The 19,439-nt window shown below is 46.5% G+C and overlaps 1 protein-coding gene across 1 annotated transcript in view; it reads left to right on the top strand.

Moving 5' to 3' along the window:
- LOC135208348 (small ribosomal subunit protein mS27-like) overlaps positions 1–19,439 on the top strand; it is a 33,906-nt gene that overhangs the window by 7,842 nt on the left and 6,625 nt on the right. The window contains exon 2 of the mRNA XM_064240451.1: positions 14,899–14,968. Within this exon, the coding sequence (XP_064096521.1) occupies positions 14,899–14,968 (70 nt within the window). The remainder of the gene's footprint in view (positions 1–14,898; positions 14,969–19,439) is intronic.

Genomic DNA, 19,439 nt, shown 5'->3' with positions numbered 1-19,439 from the left:
TTGTTGACGAAGTCGGTTGCGTTTATACACCCCCGATGATCGTGTAACATGAGACCAGGTTGGACTGTCAGGCAATTCTTCCTTCGGGACTGAATCGCCTTTTTGCTCCTCGCTCCTTTCTCCTGGCACCAGAAGCTCGAGTCAGGAGTTTGCTTCGCTGACGACGTTGGGTTGCGTTGATACACCCCTGGTTTTGCTTAGATGAATCGACCAGGCAGTCCAGACACTCATCCTTCAGCAAAGAATAGTGCCTTATGGTCTTCAGGGTACAGCCTTGCTGTCCTTGATTCGTCTGACTGGTCCAACTGGTCGGTCACCTGACTTTAGTACAGACGGACTGACTGTGCATGTCCAGATCGAAGCTTTCAATATGGAACTTAGACGTAGTCTGAAGTTCTTGATGTCAAAGGCATTCGAACCTCTCCTACCTGTTAACTTCTTGCATGTGATCAGGAAGGCCTTCTTCTAACCACCCTAGATACGACAAAGAGGGTTAGTGAGATTTTAAGCCATCGTCACAAGTTTTGGCTTTAGAGAACAGGCGGTGGCGTGCTCTCTAACCCTTCCGTTGTGGCCTAAGAATGGTAACCCGTTTTGTCCTTGGGCCAGGAGCTTGGAAACAAGGATGGCACAAGTTAGTGGGGCAGGAGCCAGAGAGAGTCCTGTGCCCTGTCGGGTCTCTCAAGTTTTATCTACATAAAACTCAAGAAAGTCGAAGTCAATCGGGCATCTGCAGTGTTCCGAAAAAGACCAGACTTGCCTATATCGAAGAACAGCCTGGCTTTAGTGTTTAGGAGTTCTTTCAAAAATGCTCCTTCATTGTGTTTGCACAAAGATTTGAAATCTTTTATCTGAATGCTCACGAGGTGAGGGCAGCGGCCTCGGAAGCATTTCAACAGAGCATGGCACTCAGCAACATCCTGAGTACCATGTTTCAGCGAAGTAAGCAACTCTGTGTTCACTTCACACTCCCTGCGAGATGTGAAGATGGCATATGAGATCTGCTGCTCGCTAGGGCCATACGTGTCTGCAGACACAATCTTGGGGGCAAGAAGTACCACTCATCCTATCCTGTAGAAAATGGTAGGTTAGAAGACTCTTAATTTAGTTGTTGAGTCGCCGACAACGGCGACTTCTTAACTCTTAAGCCTTAGTTAACACACCTTAACTTTGGCTAGGTTGGTGTGATATATATATTTATATATATATATATTTATTTTACTTCTTAGCCCTCATGGTATGGTCAATATGGTCTAGTCACGTCGTGGTCTCGCCCCTGTTGACAGATCATCTGGAGTGCACCAGCTATATAGGTCTCTACCTCGCTGGCACTCTAGTAGCACAAGCAGACTTACGTGGCAGTAACCACAAGAAGCCGAGCTATGCTAACAGTGGTGGAACAAGATGTAAATCATCTGCATGCATTTGTTTCCCAAAATCCTTCTATTCTGTCCCTTCCCACCTCCAAAGGTGGGATTCAGCTATATATATATCTGACAGGTAAGTTTTCATGAACAAAATGATGATTGTTATGATACAATAAAGTTTGTTCATACTTACCTGGCAGATATATATAATCAAGTACCCACCCACCTCCCCTCAGGGACAGTGGAAATAAAAATTATGAATAGAAAATGGGAATGGTTCCTGATACCGCCTCCCAGCGGCGGGAATGGGTACTAACCACCTGGCCGACCACTGCCGTGTGTCGGAAGTTTTTAAAATTCTGTCGGACTTCAGAAAATACAGCTATATATATATCTGCCAGGTAAGTATGAACAAACTTTATTGTATCATAACAATATCATGTTTAGTCTCTTGGCATAACCCTTTTAAGGCGAAGGTCACGTGACTTGCTCGGGTGCTTGGACAACTTGCCTCCTACCGAACGCAGTCAGTCGGCAACTGTCAGAGCGCCCAAGTCAGTTACGAACTTCGCTGTGGACTTAGTTCGGTTGTTCCATAACAGTCTTTTCTTCGTCCTAACGGCTTGTCACGTACCCATACCATCGACACCCACCATTGAGTGTTGGTGTCCTATCCACTACCGAGAAGAACAACTTCGCTGCAGACGGATAGACCAGTATGGGTACAGGACATCACCGAAGTCGAGAAGAGGGATAGGTCATACGACCATTCCCTTCTTTTCCTCTGAGGTAATTGCATGACTTTTCCTGCGAAGTCAAGCATCCAGGGGATGGGGATTCGTGACGCTCGATTTCGTACCGAATTCGTAGCGAAGACTCTGAACCCTTCGGTTCCTGACGATCGGTTAGAGTCCTTCACAATCCCCTCCCTAATGGACTTCACCGCCTTCGATGCGAAAGGAGATGCTGCTTTGTCCTGTAAAGCGCGACCGCGCTTTCTGAAGAAACTCGACATCCCAGGCTGAGTGTTGAAGACTCTTCGTCAGCACCAAGATGACCTAGAAGTACACTCCCTCGAGTTACACAAGAACTTCTCCGTGGCGCAGGTACTGAAGGCAGGGGTCTGGTACAACCAGACCACTGGCACCTCCTTCTACCTTTTGGATATTGCCCACAGTCCTTGGATCGTTTTCCAATTGGGACCCGTGGTGGGCTGCTCAACCGTTGTGTAGCTTTAACCCAGACCCTAGCAGGCTGAACAGCATCGAGTCCTGGTGTGACTGTAAGAATAGAGTGAATGAGGAGTGACTTGGCTTCTCTTCCTATCTTTTTCTCCCCCTCTACTGTGGGTAGAGGGATTTACGGTCATCACCTTGCTGGGATAAGGACGAGATGCCGGTGAGCTACTCGACAGAGCCCCATCCTATCCCTTTTTCACTAGGGAATAAGGGAGCGAAATATCCACCACTGTCCTCCTACAATGGGGGGGAAAGTGGATGCCAACAAGAGACAAACCATAACTTTATGTTGCCTCTTGCAAATAGGAACTTGTTCTTGTTTGCTGGTACGAAGAGATACGCTTTTTGCCTCTCTCGTTAGTACTTGGTCCAGAGGTCTGACCATTGATCCCTGCGGTGCACACCCCGATCAATCGGACAGAGGCTTGGATCCCTCCCTCGCTCTTACGACCAGGGAGGCATTCCAGGTTGGGCGAACACCAGTCTGTTCACAAAAGACTCAGATTCCTCCACCAAGAAGTGAGTCTTCCTATTGTAAAAGGACCGAAGGTTTGTATGCCGTGTTTCGGAACAAATGACAATTTGTCCAAAATTTGCATTTTTCCTAACTATACAAACCTGAGGTCCTTTTACACCATAGTCCCACCTCATGCCACCCCTCACTCTGCAGTTTTTGCTTGGGCCAAAAGCAAAGTGATTTGGTTTAACCTCCCATTCGCGCGCCTGCGCGCGCCTGTCGGACAAGCAATTACTACCGAAGACCCCTTGTTCGAAAGCCTTACGACTGCCGCTAGTACCTTCCATGTTTAAAAGGACCTCAGGGTTTTGTATAGTTAGGAAAAATGCAATTTTGGACAAATTGTCATTCTTTAGGAAGGCTACACCTCAGACCCCGCCTTCAATTTTTACTGAAGGAGAGATGGAATTGGAAGTCTCAAGAACTAGGAGAGACTTTTTCCAATATCGAAGAAAATCAAGGAGAATCTCCTCTGGTGGTTAGATCCACAGAAGCTAAGCAAGGGGATCTCTTGCTTCACTTAAAGAACCCGCGCCTAGCGTTTTTATTTGACGCTTCAAATTCGGGATGGGGAGCAACATTAGGTTCGAGAGAAGTGTCAGGCACCTGGGGAAGGAGAACAGGTGTCCTGGCACATAAAACAAGAAAGAATAACAGCCATTCATCTGGTCTGTTCATTTTGAGGAGCAGGTTTTCAGTCTCGTGATTCAAGTTCACTCGGACAATAAACAGCCCTAGCATATATAAAGAAACAGGGGGGACGCATTCCTTCTCCCTGTACGAGTCAGCAAAGGATCTTCTGATATGGGCTCAAAAAAGGAAAATCTCTCTCCTCACAAGGTTTGTGCAGGAGAGAGGAAACATCTGTGCGGATCTTTAAGCAGAAAAGACCAAGTCCTACCCACGAATGGACCCTCAATCTTCAAGTCTGCCAACAACTGTGGCGATTGTGGGGGAGACCGAACGTAGACCTGTTCGCTACCAACAAGAACTACAGGCTTAGAAAATTATTGCTGCCCCATCTCGGATCCTCAAGCAGTAGCCATAGACAGCTTTCTGCTAGCTGGACAGGTTTAGACACTTACGCCTTCCCTTTCAAGATAGTAGGGGAAGTGTTAAGGAAGTTCGCCTGCTCAGAGGGAACAAGAATGACTCTAATCGCTCCCTTCTGGCCAGCTCTAGATTGGTTCACAGAGGTACTGGAGTGGATTATGGATTTTCCCAGATCGCTTCCACTAAGGAGCGTCTTCTCAAACAGCCCCACTTCGACAAGATTTTCACAAGAACCTCCCCGCGCTAATCTGACTGCCTTCAGAACTATCGAAGGACTCGTCAGAGCAAGAGGCTTTTGTTCGCGCGAAGTTTGTAAGGCCATCGCAAGAGCAAGAGAGATTCCACCTCTAAAGTGTATCAGTCCGAAGTGGGGAGGTGTTTGGAAGATGGTGTAAGACTAAGAAAATATCCTCTTCCAGTACCTCTGTAGCTAACATCGCTGATTTTCTTCTCAATTGAAGAAGAATTGTAACCTAGCAGTGTCAACAGTGAAAGGTTACAGAAGCATGCTAGCCTCTGTTTTTAGGCATAGAGGCCTTAGATCTAACTAATAATAAAAGATCTTCATGACTTATAAGGTCTTTTTGAAACCACGGAAGACCAAGAGGATTAGAAGGCTAGCTGGAACTTGGATGTAGTCCTTAAAGTTCCTCATGTCAGGAAGTTTGTACCTTCTCATACAGCATCATTAAAGACTTAACTGAGGAAGTCTTTATTTCTCTTCGCGCTAGCAACAGCTAAGAGAGTTTAGTGAGCTACAGGCTTTGGAAGGAAGGATTAGGTTTTAGAAAGGATTCAGCAGTTTGCTCCTTTAAACACTCTTCTTTAGCAAAGAAAACTAAAATCCTTCAAAACCATGGCCTAGGAACTTCGAGGTAAAAAGGACTTTCTTCCCTAACGGGAAAGCAACTGGAGAGGACTTTTGTGTCCCGTCAGGGCCCTCAAGTTCTACCTGAAACAAAAAGAAAAACTTATTAGAGGTACAGAAGAAAGTCTCTGGTGCTCTGTTAAAGACCTAAGAGACCTATTTTCGAAGAACGCCCTAACGTTCATCATAAAGGATGTGATAAAAGAGGCTCACCTTGCATGCAGTCAAGAGCACCTCAAGAAATTCTCAGAGTAAGAGCACATGAAGTGAGAGCCATAGCTACGTCAATGGGCCTTTTCACAAACTGTTCTCTTCAGGCTCTTATAGAGTCAACTTATTGGAGATGCAACTCTGTTTTTTCGCCTCCAATTATTTAAGAGATGTTGGAAAATACTTATGAAAAGTGCTTCGCTCTGGGAGCTTACGTTTCTGCGGATTCAGTGCTTGGAGAAGGAGCTGAGGCTAATCCTTCTTAACTTAGTTTAGTGTTAATTTTTTTCTTATGTTATTGGGTGGTTGTTTTTATTGGGTCGATTGTAAGAGGGAATAGGGACCTTCTTGCAATTCATAGTTTATAACATTACTATATGGTCAGGTGATCGGGATTGGCTTTCAGTGTCCTTGTGTTTTACTTAGAGAAACCTAAAACTTCTGTCATGTAAGAGGGCTAGTCCCCATTGATATGACCAAAGGTAAAGGCTCTACCATGTAAGTGGTGTCAGCCTCCCCATAGGTACGATCAGAGTAGGCTCTGTCGCGTAAGTGGGCTAGCCCCCATTGACACGATCCAAAAGAGTTGTTCAGTCATAGGTCCATAACCTCACTGAAACTCTTGAGGCAGGCAGACTCATAGACAGTAATCATGAAGTCTTTCTGCCCAATCAGGTAAGAACCATGGATTTTATATCCGAAAACATATGTTTGTTTTTTCCCTGTTTTTTTTTTTTTTTTTTTTTTTATATATTTATTATAGTTATGTTTAGCTGTCTCTTACCTTTCCACCAGGGGTGCCAATCAGCTAAGTATATATCTGCTTGGGTAAGTTTTCATGTACAAAAATTGATATTTTTTTGTACATGAAACTTCCTGCCAGATATATACTTAGGCTATAGTCCTCCGACGTTCCGACAGAATTTCAAATCTCGCGGCACACGCGACAGGTAGGGTCAGGTGGTCTACCTTACCCGCCGCTGGGTGGCGGCGTATGAACCAATCTATCTCTCCAGCCAGATTTTTTTCTGTCGCTGAAGCGATAAACAACGGTTGTCCGTTTCTTCCGATATATTCTTCATTTCTCGCTTGCCTGGGGATTGATTTGACCATTTTGGTGACGTATTCGCTCTATGTTGGCTTGGGCTTATACGCTGATTGTGGACCGTTTATTGACTTTGCGCTGGATTTTCCCGTAGGAATGTCCTGATTTTGATCTGTTTCCAAAACTCCGTTTTGTTTAGAGTATGTGACCGTGGATGTAAGGTGAGGTTACCGAAAGCTGCGGTGGACCCTCACACTTTCTGTGTTAAATGTAGGGGAATGAATGTTCGTTAGTAACCCGTGTCAGAGTGTGAGGTTTTGAAACGAAGATGAATATAAGGCTCTTTCTCTTATATTAGGAAACTTGAAAGGGATAGGGTACGTAAAAGCTTCTTCAAGGAGCTCGAGCAGGTCAGGAATGAGTGAGAATGAAACTACATTAATGTAGTTTTTAGAACTTCCTCCCAGGTCTCAGCTCCTGCTCCCCGCACCGAAGCCGTAGATTCGTCTTCGAGGCGGCGGCTCAAAAGCTTCCTGTGTTCTAAGGAAGACAAGAATCTTCGTACTGAGCAAGGTAAGAGTGTCAGTGATGATAAGTGCAGTGTACCCAGTGATGTGGAGGGTGCGTCTGACCGGCTCCTTAGTGCCTCCAGGCCTAGACCTCTTCCAGACTCCCAGTTCCAGTGGAGGAGGAAAAGTCGAATGCCGCAGGAGGCTAGGGAGAGCCCCCACCGGTCAGGCGTCCCCTCAGGCAGATCCTGAAGTTCGCTCCCCAGCTGCCTTGGATCGTAAGAAAGAATAATATTCTTCGCCAGTTTGTTTTTCGTTCAATCTCTTCTCCTTCGCCGAAGCGTGGTGGAGCTCTAAGGAGGCGTCACGCCCGTTGAAGAGGGCTGCGGAGGCTCCCTTCAGTACGTTAGCGTCCATCCCAGAAGACTTTTCTGATGTAGCTTCCTTGCAAGCAAAGAAGCCTAGGAGATCGGTGATCGCCCTCCTTCTCGGCCGCCCTCGCCGCTGAGGCTTGCTTCGGAAGAAGATCCTGGGGGACTCCCTTCTCGAGTACTAGTGGGCCTACAAGCTCAGATCACAGCCTTGGCGGACTCCTTGGCATTGAGATCGCGTAGAAGAAGGAAGGATTTGTCTCTCCCGTCAAGAGATCGAGGCGTTTGTTTTTCGTCGAAGAGCGCTCTCCTTTTGTAATCGGCGTTCTCCTTCTTTTGAGGATTCTTCTACTCATCGTAACATTTCACGAGAGGAACACCACTCCCCTCGCTAGGTGTCGAGGCGCCATTCGACGGATAGGCGCTCCTTGGACTATGAAGATATTTCCTCAAATCGGATTCCTGCCTCGGGTAGACGCATCAGCCCCTTCTGTTTCTCCTTCTTCTAGAGTTCGTGCAAGAAGAGAGAGTCGCTCAGGTCATAGAAGACTTGGTTCGTCGTCTCCGCTCTCTTTCTTCTCCTCGTCTTCTCAGAACCTAGGGAATGCCCTTCTGAAAGTAGGCGCACTTCTCCTTCGACTACTGTAGTCGGGCGTCGGATAACGTGACTGGTAGGCGGCTCATCGCACGAGTTCGCTCCTCCCCTGTAAGACATCAAGAGTCTAGTAGGAGCCCTGCTCCTGGTAAGCGTCATTCGTTTAGTAGCTGTTCTCCTGGAGAAAGACACCTTGATCTCGTTTGCTTCGTTCTCCTGTAGGCGCTTTTCTTGTTTCTCGAGACTCCCTACTCCTGATCGGTCCCTCCTCTTGCTAGAAGTCAAGAACGCCTCAAGCGCCTGATTCTGTTAGGCGGCTCGAAGCCTTACAGACGTTCTCCCCTTGGTAAGGACCAGATCTCGCAGAACGCCCTGTTTTCGTTTAAGCGCTCGGAGCGAGCAGCCGCTCTCCGCTTCGTAGCATCAAGAGCCTCTAAAGCGCCCTGCTCCTGAAAGGCGCCCTATTTTTAGCAACGTTTCGCCGCGTGTAGGCGCCAGGGATTCCACTAACGCCCTGTGACAGATAGGCGCTCGGCGCCTAGTAGCCGCTCTCCTCACGATCGGCGACAGGTCTTAGCAGGCGCTCTCCCTCTCCGTAGTTTCCCTAGGGATAGACGTGGTCTTTCTAGGAGAATGCGAGTTTTAGACAAGATTTTCGGATAAGCGTCCTTCTTTTACAACTCGTCGTTCTCCCCTGTACGCCTTTCTACTTTGGAATCTCTCTCCCTCATTCAAGACGTTTGTCTCCTTTCATCGCACTGTACCCCAGCTAGGAAATCATCTAAGGATTCTCATAAGGATCCTCATCCCCGTTCTCCTCCTCAAGAAGACCAGGAAGCCTCTGAGGAAGAAACTAATACATCGGCAACAGTTTCTTCGTACAAGAAGCTCACAGAACTTCTCCTTCAGGAGTTCGGAGAGTCTTTGAGCCCTACTTGGCTCCTCCTTCTCCACATCGTTGTTTCTCCACAGCGAAAGCAACGAAAGGATCTTCGTGTGAGATGAAGCCGACTCTTTCTATGAAGAAAGGCTCAAGAGTTCGGTTCATGGAGCGTACTAAAGAGGAAGCGGGGAAAACAATGTTGGCCTTCCCTCCGTCGAAGCTTTCAGGAAGGACAGGATTTTGGTATGAGACAGGAGAACCTTGGGACTGGGCTTCCGTCTTCAGCTGACGCAGATTTTCGGCACTAGTAGACTGCCACTAGAAGATCAGCTTTGAATTCGCCAGAACTACGTGGGCAATGAATGAAATGGATCACATTCTAAAAGGCATTTTTAGAGTCTTGGAAGTTTTTCAACTTTCTCGATTGGTCCCTCGGAGTCCTAGCCAAGAAAACTCAAGGACCGGACACGTTTTCATCCCCCGGAGGATTTGAATTGTGTCGTATCCTGGTATGGATAATCGGTGAGAGATGGGGCCAGCGAAATAGCTTTCACTGTTTGGAGCAGGGGTCTTGAAGAAAAGATCAGTTTTTTGCTCAATTTTTTAAACAAAGTCGGTCTCACATCTCAGAGATCGGCTTTGCTTTTTTTGCCCCTCTCTCTACACAGCTGTTTCCCTAAACACCTGTTTTTTTTTTTTTTTTCAGACATTTCGAAGGCTCTCTCTGCCAAGAGCTACGCAGGACCTTCTAGCACAGTCTGCAAGGAAGCCGCGCCCTACCTTCCAGACTAAGACAAAGAAAGCTAAGCCGACCTCTCAGGAAACCCTTTCGAGGGACATCTACCTCTAGACCTCTTCGTTCAGAGGTCGGAAACCAAACAGAAGAGGGGAGGCTTTTACGAAGTCAATCAAACCTCCCAAGTAAGACTCAAGTCCTTCAGACAACTGTAGGGCGCCAGGCTTTACAGTTTGCAGAAGTCCTGGGCCCAGAAAGACGCAGAATGCCTGGACCCTGTCAATTTTGAGGAAGGGCTATCTAATCCGTTCTCTTCGAGGCCTCCCTTGACGAATACCCCGAGTTAGTTGACGGCCAGATACAGGGACCCCATCATGAATCAAGCCCTCCGACTAGCGGTAGATCAGCTGCTGGAAAGGAGGGCGATCGAACTAGTGGCAGATCATCTTTCGGCAGGCTTTTACAAACCCGCCTGTTTCCTAGTTCCGAAATCCTCAGGGGGTGGGATGGAGACCGGTGTTGGATGTAAGCGCCCTGAAACTTCTTCGTCGAAAAGAAGAAGTTCACGATGGAGGACCACTGCCTCGGTGTTAGCAGCACTCCGTCCAGGGGACTGGATGGTGTCCTTGGACTTACAGGACGCTTACTTACCACGTACCAATCCATCCTTCTCGAGGAAGTTTCTAAGATTCATGATGGGGGGAAGAATCTTCCATTCAGGCCCTGTGTTTTGGCCCTCTCCACGGCCCCCCAAGTCTTTACGGCCATCATGAGGAATGTGGCACAATGGCTTCACCGTGGAAGGGGTGAGGATTTCGCTCTTATCTCGACGATGGCTTATAAGGGCAATTCCAGAGATCGTTGTTCTGAAGGACTTTGAAGAAAACCCTGGATTTGACTTATTCCTTAGGACTTCTGGGTCAATCTGCAGAAGTCAAGTCTGATTCCCGCTCCAAGAGTGCGTTTTTAATCTGGGGATCCAGATGAACTCTCTGAGTTTTCGGGCTTTTTCCGGTCCAGGAGAGGATAGCCCGGGGACTCGAAAAAGTACAACCTTCTTAGGGAAAGAAGTATGCACAGTGAGGGAGTGGATGAGTCTGCTGGGGACGCTCTCCTCACTGGAGCAATTTGTTTCCCTAGGAAGGTTGCCCACCTGAGACCGCTCCAATTCTTTCTTCATCGGAATTGGAGTCGGTTCCCTTCTCAGGATTTTGAAGTTCTCCTGTCAATTACTCTTCAAATCAAGAAAGGAGTTTAGCATGGGTGGCGGATCCCGACAAGTTCTCGCAGGGACTGCCCTCTTCAATCCCAGAAACCCAGCCTGGTGTTGTTCTCCGATGGCGTCGGAAAACAGGTTGGGGGCGACTCGGGAACCAAGGAGGTGTCAGGAACCTGGATGGGGGACCAGTCTTCTGGCACATCTCCCCCAACAGGAAAGAACTAATAGCCGTGTGGGCTTGCTCTGAAGGAGTTCGAGTCAGATGTGAAGGAGCAGTTGTGCAAATAAACTCGGACAAAACCCACGGCTCTGCATACATCAGGAAACAGGGGGGGACGCATTCCTTCTCTCTGTACGAAAACAGCAAGAGATCTTCTTCGGTGGACAGAAGAAAGGGGGATAAAAACTTCTCTCAGATTCGTACAGGGAGAAAGGAATGTAAGGGCATCCTCCTCAGCAGGAAAGATCAGGTCCTTCCCACAGAGTGGACTCTGCACCAAGATGTTTTGCCAGAGCCTTTGGAAGTTGTGGGGCAGGCCTCTCTTAGACCTTGTTTGCAACTGCAAAGAACAAAAGACGGAATCTGTATTGCTCTCCCATCTCGGATCCAGGAGCAATAGGGTTATAGACGCTCTCCTACTCGATTGGGAAAGGACTCGATGTATACGCGTTTCCCCCCCCCTCAAGATTCTGGGGTTGTTGACTTTTAAAAAAAGTTCGCAGAGTCAGGATTCCGCGAGGATGACTTTGATAGCTCCCTTTTGGCCAGCACAAGATTGGTTCACAGAGGTGCTGGAATGGCTAGGTGGATTTTCCAAGATCGCTTCCTCTAAGGAGCGATCTACTCAGACAGCCCCAACTTCAACAGGTACACAAAAAACCTCCCGCTCTCAGTCCTGACTGGCTTCAGACTGTCCAGAAACTGGTCAGAGCGAAAGGCTTTTCGTCAGCAGCTGCTAAGGGCACTCGCTAGAGCGAGGAGGTCTTTCCACATTACGAGGGTGGGGGGTACCATCGAAGTGGGATGTCTTCAGAAGATGGTGCAAGAGGAATAACTTTTGTTTCCCTCTTCCAGTACCTCTGTGAATCAATTGCAGACTTCTTTTTATTCTTAAGACAAGAATGTGGCTTAGTCGTTTCGACGATTAAAGGTCTATCGTAGTATGTGGCGAATGTCTTCAGGCACAGGGGCCTCAACTTATCGGAAGATAAGGACATACAGGACCTTATTAGGTCGTTTTAATACAACGAAAATGCAGTATCTAAGACACCTAGCTGGAATTTGATGTAGTCCTTCATTCCTTGGGTCTCTAGGTTTGAAACCCCTAATTCAGCCTCATTCAGAGACCTTACCAGAAGACTCTGTTTTTGATGGCTCTAGCTTCCGCCAGAAGAGTGAGTGAGCTTCAGGGCGATTGATGGTAATGTGGGTTTTTTTAAGGAGACCTGCTCTCATTTGCTCTTTCCTTAACTGGTTTTCTTGCAAAGAATGAGAACCCATCAAGTCCATGGCCCAAGAACTTCGAGATTCGTGGTTATTCTTTTCTTTGGAGAGAAGCCCGAGAGAAAACTCTTTGCCCAGTGAGAATGGTGAAATACTAACCTAAGAATAAAAGAGCAACTGAAGCCAACCGAGAGGTCCTGTGGTGTTTCTGTAAAAGTAAAAGACCCTACTCGTCCATTGTCGAAGAACGCATTGTCCCTTCTTCTTGAGAAGCCTCATCAAAAGAAGCACACGGATCATGCAGAGAAAAGAACATCTTAGGCTTCTAAAGTGAAGCACACGAGTAAAGAGCCATAGCCACTTCTCTTGCTTTCAACAAGAATATGTCCGTGCGAATCTGATGGAGAACAACATTCTGGAGATGTCAGTCAGTGTTCGCGAACCACTACTTACGTGATTGAGAATCACTTGTGAAAAATGCTTCGCCTTGGGCCCGTACGTATCTGCGGATTCAGTGCTGGGGCAGGGAGCTGGAACTCATCCTGTTTAGTAGTATAAATTTTTCCCCCTTGTAATTTGTTGTGTTGGTTTGCCTTAAAGAGGATGCATGAAGGCATCTCTTTAGGTCGTAAATACTAATTCTTTAGTAGTTTTGGTTAGGTGGTCTGATGGTGGTGGCTCCTTGCAGTAGTAGTGGTTAGGACCTGTTAAGATAGGGGACGAACTCCCTTTAACAGGATCCGACTGGATTCTACCCACACAAAGGGATCACATTCCCAGTGGTAGATCCGAGAGTCTTTTCAGCATCAGGTCACGTCCTAGCTGTAGCTCTCCAGGCAACGCAGACTCAGAGATAATATCAATGAAGTCTTCTGCCTGAACGGTAGAACCAAGGTTATTTATATCCTACAACATCAGTTGTTTCTTATCTCTCCTTATTACTTTAGCTGTCTCTTACCCTCCACCAAGGTGCCAATCAGCTAAGTATATATCTGGCAGGGAAGTTCATGTACAAAAAATGATATGTTAAACTACAATAAAGTTTTGTGTACATAACTTTACCTGGCAGATATATACGTCTAATGGCCCACCACCCAGCCTCCCCTCGGAGACAGGTGAAAAGAGAAAAAATCTGGCTGGAGAGATAGATTGGTTTCATACGCCCGCCACCCGCGGCGGTAAGGTAGACCACCTGACCTACCTGTCGCGTGTGCCGCGAGATTTGAAATTCTGTCGGAACGTCGGAGACTATAGCTAAGTATATATCCGGCCAGGTAAGTATTGTACAAAACTTTATTGTAGTTTAACAATATCATGTTAAGATACAATAAAGTTTTGTACATACTTACCTGGCAGATATATGCAATAAAGGGCCCACCCAACCTCCCCCTCAGGAGACAGTTGGAAGAGAAAATCTGGCTTGAAAACGGGAAATGGTTCCGGATCCCGCCACCCACCCAGCGGCGGGAATGGTGGATCACCTGACCTACCTGTCGCGTGTATCTATCTGCCAGGTAGGTATGTACAAAAACTTTATGGTATCTTAACAATATCATTTTTGCAACCTTTTGATAAAACACACTGTTTCAGAATTATTATATAACCAAAAGATAAGATGTGAAATTATCTAAACTCTCCCATGATATAGCTCTTACTTTCTGTGCCAGTAATAGTTAAAAAAAAAAAAAAAAAACGAGAACACTGTTTTCTATGAATAGGTAAAAACACTCCTAGCCAGTTGTCTAATTCTGTCTCTGGTTTTGGTAGGAGTTTGACAGATTACACTCAGTATTCTGTTGGTTTGTTCTTTTATTTTTTATTTTTTTTTTTTCTGTTAAGGACCTTTAAGGTAATAGTTGCCATACTTGGTATTATTCCAGTTTTATTAACCTTATGATATGCTTTTGCTGAGGGAAAGGTTAAGATTGGTTAAGAATATGAATCATAGTTGGATGAAATACAGTAATTGATCACGAACAGAAAGAGAGCTTGTTAGGTTGTATAACTATAGTGGTAAGATCATTTTTGTTAAAGTATTAAACTATATATTTTTTTTTATTATTTGCTATAAGTTTCTTGATTGAATTGCTTGTGTTTAATTTTAAGGCCAAAAAGAAAAAAAATATAGTAATAGCATTTTTATTTTGGTATCATTGAAAAAATATCAGAAAATAAAAGTCAGAATGATGCTTCTTTACTTCCCAAAATAAAAAATTTTTTAAAATAAACTCGATGAAGATTTGTAAATATATTTATATGCAATATAGTCTTTAGTTAGAATGTAATTTGAATGTCACCTGCATGACTAGTTAAGGATTGGAATCCCAGAAGCATGATTTTGATTAGAATTGAAAATAGTGACAGCAGTTTTTCATAATATTTTTCAAAAAAATATTAACAAAGGAGCTCGGTCCACTGCATTTGCTCTTGACATTCGCATATTATCTAATGGGAAGTCTTCATTTGTTTGATTTTTAAAGCTTATCTATGGAGGCATCATAACTTCTGAATTGTATTATTTGCAAAATGCATGTCACAAGGAGAGTTTATACAGTACATGGATTCACTTGTCATTTGCATTTTATTTGTTCTTTTTCACAACAGTATTAAATTGTTTAAAACTGGTAAAATTTGTAGTTACTGATCATGTTCTAATTTGTGTACTATAAAGTTGAGAAATAAAACAGTATGTTAGGTTCTGTGCAAAATTTTTTTTATGTTTTTTTTATAGGGTTTGCTATGTAAAAGATCTCCATATGGTGATAGAACAAATTAAGTCCTTATGAGAGTGACTGTATTTCAAGAAATTTGTATTTTATTTTTACTATGTTCTTTTTTTACAGTGATTATATATATGAGCTTGAGGAGTTTTTAGAAGAAGGAAATGATCAGCGCTATAGATGTTTTGATTTGGTAAGCTACTTTATATTTATTTTTTGTTGACCCCTTTTATTTTTAACGTTATAGTACATCATTTGTCATTGATTTAGTTTTGCCACGTTTGATTTCTCTTATATTAGCACTGCTGAAGTGTAAGTTAAAGCCTTTCTTACGTCTACTGGATAAATGACACTTGCTGCAGGATGCTTTGATATCCAATAGGGTTACATTTCTGATACATTTCTTGGTACATCGTGGGATATGCTTGTGACTGGTCTCTTGATCATTCGTGAGTGTGATAGCATTCCTGTTTTCAGTACCCTCCTAGATAGTGCTCAATCTGGGATTTTCCCCGGACATCCATAGTCCCCAATACTGCTCGCTTGTAGGGTGGAATGTGTGTTAATCCTGGATGATTTTGTTACCGGTCCTAGCCCAGTATAGAGGTGGGAATTGTTTCTGGTCTCCTTGGACACCTTTGGATCATAACTCTTTCTGCTAGCTGTAGCATTGGTAAAGATAGTGGGTAAGCTTCCAAATCTCTTACTTGATGCAACTAAGAGAGGATGGAGATCTTTGGTTCACTCCTGGGTTTATGGCAAAAACCCATTACCTTGATATACACATGGTTACAGTATACATCTTTTCTGGGCTCAGCTCGTGTCGGCCTATGAAAGGATCCTTAATATCATTCTTTCTAGGTAAAATTAATCTAAAATTACCAGAGAAAAACAAAATTAAGAAAATGTCAGTAAAACTGACTCGCTCACTCTTAAAAAGAAGTGTCGGTATGGTAATAGGGGCGAGTGGGAATCACTACCACGAGACATTCACCAATTAGAACTTCCAATCAGAATCCCCTTAAGAGAGAGCTGATACCAACGGGCGATGCAGCCGCTACTACTACTACTAGAGGACGCCACGGACAGCAGCGCCCCTAGCGGACATCCTTAATTATTAGCGCTAGCGTCAGGACGCATTATTTTTCTGTGCTGTGCTATTTTCGGGATTTTTTCCTATTCTCACCATGGAACGCTCTGCTATTGCAACGGCTAAGTTAAGTAACTCATAAGTAATGTTTTACCACATTTTTATCTTCCGGGTACCAGTATTTTCCTCCTAATAGGTCATATACGGTTTCCCGGTTGTCTCGTGGTGGCTCCATGCTGCCTCGTTAAGAATTCCCGGTCCTCCATACTGGGACTTTTTTCTATACTATGGGCTTACTATGTTACGTTCATTGTCTTTTACATCGAGTTTTAGCTAGTTTAGCCCCCCTACCATCTCTCTTAGTTTGGTATTTAGGGCTATTATTATTATTCCTGCCCAGCATCCCGGCTCTTGCTCTTCATCGGCTATCGCTGGCTCCGAGTAGGCTTCTGTTTCTTGGAACAGTCTGCTCCTCCTGGCTTCTTTCTCTTTTACTAAAAGTGTCTTTTCCATCTTTTCGATGTATATATATTATATTTAGGGTGTTAGGCTAGCCTAGGTGCATGTTCCTTGTATTGGTACAGCCTGGTTCACGTGGCCCTTCCACGTTGTGTTGCTCGCGGCCTAGGCCACTTGGGTCACGTGTTCCATCGCACCTTAACCCTGCCCCTGCCCTCCCTACCTGGTATAGGGAGGGGTCTGGGGGGACCCCTTGGTGTCTTGACAACTCAGTCGCCTTCTCTCTCTCTCTCTGAGGTGGCCAGGGGTTCCTCCCAGCGGGGGGTATAGGGCGACCACTCATGAGGTACCGGGTCTCCGAGCGGGTAGTCGGTGGAGGCGGGGAGGAGTAGGCCATCCCCCCCCCCCCCTCTCTCTCTCCCGCCGTGTTACGCCGAGACCTTCCTCCCCCTCCCCAGTTGCTCAGCCACCTTCCCTCGCTGTAACGAAAGGAGCCTTCCGTCGCAGCCGGGGCACCTTTGGTTATAGATTACTGGCTCCGCCAGCGGGCGGGGTGGGACACTACTAGTGGTCGGTTTGCTTGCCTACTATATCCTTACATCTCTCCCCCGCTACCGGAAGGGAGCTTGCTTCTTACCCGCGCACTCTTCTAGTAGACGGGTGGGGAAAGGTTTGTTATTATTGTTATTTTTTTTTAAGGATATACCCTAATTTTACGATGAATTGTTTAATTTTATTATTTATATATCTACCATCCCCGCCATTTTCCGTCGTGGTTTCCAATTACCACCACTCCTGGTTGGTTTCCTTTTGTGTCCCCGCCATCAACGGAGCTATAGCCTAGGACACTCAACCCAACCTTGTTACCACACGTTTTATGGCGGGGCTCTGGTTTAATCTAACTTTATCGCTCCGGCACCAGCGGAGCAACTGTTAGGCTGTAAGTGTTTTTCCTGATACTCATGTATCTTTCCACTTACAGGCTACCAACTGTCAGGTCCCGGCGTGCAACGCGACGTTGTACGACCCCTGCGGCCACGATGAGTGCAGGTCTCACGCCCCTTGTGCCACGTCATTTAACGAGATGATCGTCTGGCACCCAGAAGCCTGCGCCATCTGCTACGACCTAGTCGGTCACTGGGAGATGGGGTAAGTCCATTATAGGCTTCCTTATCATTTTACTAACAACTCTTAGTCATAAGTTTGTTAACCCCGTTCCGCCATTAGAAGCTCATCTCGCCTTTCTTTCAGGCTACTGGTGTGAGGAGGTCGCCCTCGCCACCCTGAAAGCGTGGGTGGGCGGCTTCGGGAAGAACGCCGCCAAAGGCCAGCCTTATATTTTAGATAAGAAGCTGGCCGTCCAGATCTTCCCTGCGGGCAAGTCAACTGGGTATGTTGACCCCTTGTCCCGCAGCCCCTCTTATAGCCTCCATCCAGCAAGATCTCCAGCAATCCTTTGGGTCGTAGCTTCCCAGGAGTCGGTCCCCCGGACGTCGCTGCCCTGGACCTAAACATCGAGCCCATGGCGGTAGGGGCAGAGGATTTGTTGGTTGAGGTAGGTGTGTCGGGCGCCCAAGGTCTTTCCTTGGGTGCTCCTGGATCTTCTCCTGTCCTTCTTCGAGCGCTTCTTTCCAAGGCTTTGTGGGATCTGAGATCCTACCCTCTCTCGCTCTCTCTGTACCCCCAGGTGAAGGGACAGAGAGAACCGAAGACGCTAGCTAAGACAACTTCTAGGAAGTCGTCTTCGTCTTCTTCGGCTAGGAAGTCTTCGACTTCCTACGCCGACGCGGTGAAAGCTAAGCCGAGTTCTTCTCACTCGAAGAGCTCTAGAAGCAAGGCTTCTAAGGAGAAGGCTCGCGCTCAGCCCCGAGCCAATGCCTTCTCCTGCCTCCACCGCTTCCACTCCAAGGCAACGCCGGTGGGAGGAGCAGGACCTAGCACCTTTGATCCTACTGCTTTCTCAGCAGTGGTGATGCAACAGGTGGGCGAGTTGGTTGGCTCGCAAGTCTCCGCCCTGGGGACGAGATTCGAGCAGATGTTCGCACAATTGTCGAGCACTCTGTCTCAATCAGGCCAGTCCATACAAGATCTCTCTAACAGGGTTAGAGAGAATGAGGACCGAGTAGCTGGGCTCTCTCAGGTCCCTCTTCCAGTCTCCCCAGCGCCAAGCGCTGGCATTCTCCAACTCCCGCCATACGACTCTCTGCCAGCTTTCTCCATGGAGAATCCATGGAGAGTAGCTGCCTAAGCTCCTTTTAAGGATGGGATGATCTCTATCCCGGAGTGTGGAACTCGGAGGATTGAGGACTTCGAGTTTTACCTCCGGGTCTGACGCAGCCTTTCATGGGTTATGCTAGGCTGACTGTAACGGCTCCTTACTAGGGGAAGACAAGATCTCTAGAGAGTCTGTTCTATACAGTAGGGATCATGCCCAGCGGGAATGGGTTCACTGCCTTGAGGACTGGGAGTGCACGAACACTAAGCTCCCAGGCCTATAAGAGTCCTTTTACTATTTTCGCGACGGAAGAGGAGGCTTCTCTTCCGTTCGCCACGAAAATAGTAGAGAAGACCCTTCAGGCAGTCCTCAAGGATGAGCCCATGCCACAGTTAAGGGAGGCGGAGTCTACTTCTCCGCTCTTCCCGGCTTTTCGGAGAATTGTGGGAGAACTTGCCAGCTACGTTCACGCTCGGTAAGCTCAAACCGGACTGCGCCATGGACCAGTTCGGCGAGAAGCTGCCAAGGCTGCCTGATTCCCTGATTCAGGCAGAGTTCGACGCGCGAACCAGGTTTGGCAGGTCCCTCAATTCTCTTATAATAACGGAAATGGCTGCTCTCTCATATGCGACGGAACCGCTGTTTAAGATCTTAGCAAAATCCCAGTTTCAGACGGTTCTAACAGATGCTTTTGACTTCTTCCACAGGCTAGGAGGAATTGGCCGAAAGCACGTTCTGCAGGAGTGCACTATTAGGCACGAGCCTAATAGACTCTTGGCTTCTAGGCATGTGGGGAGCGGATCTCTTCCCAGAGTCCGCTGTTAATGAAGTGCACCACGAGGCTGCTAGGCTCAACCAGAGCCTTAGAGCTAGGTGGGGTATTTCGTCAAAGAGGAAACA

Source organism: Macrobrachium nipponense, chromosome 35 (assembly GCF_015104395.2).
Source record: "Macrobrachium nipponense isolate FS-2020 chromosome 35, ASM1510439v2, whole genome shotgun sequence".
NCBI lineage: Eukaryota > Metazoa > Arthropoda > Malacostraca > Decapoda > Palaemonidae > Macrobrachium > Macrobrachium nipponense.
Note: the sequence above shows the minus strand (reverse complement) of the source record. Positions and strands in the feature narration are given on the sequence as shown.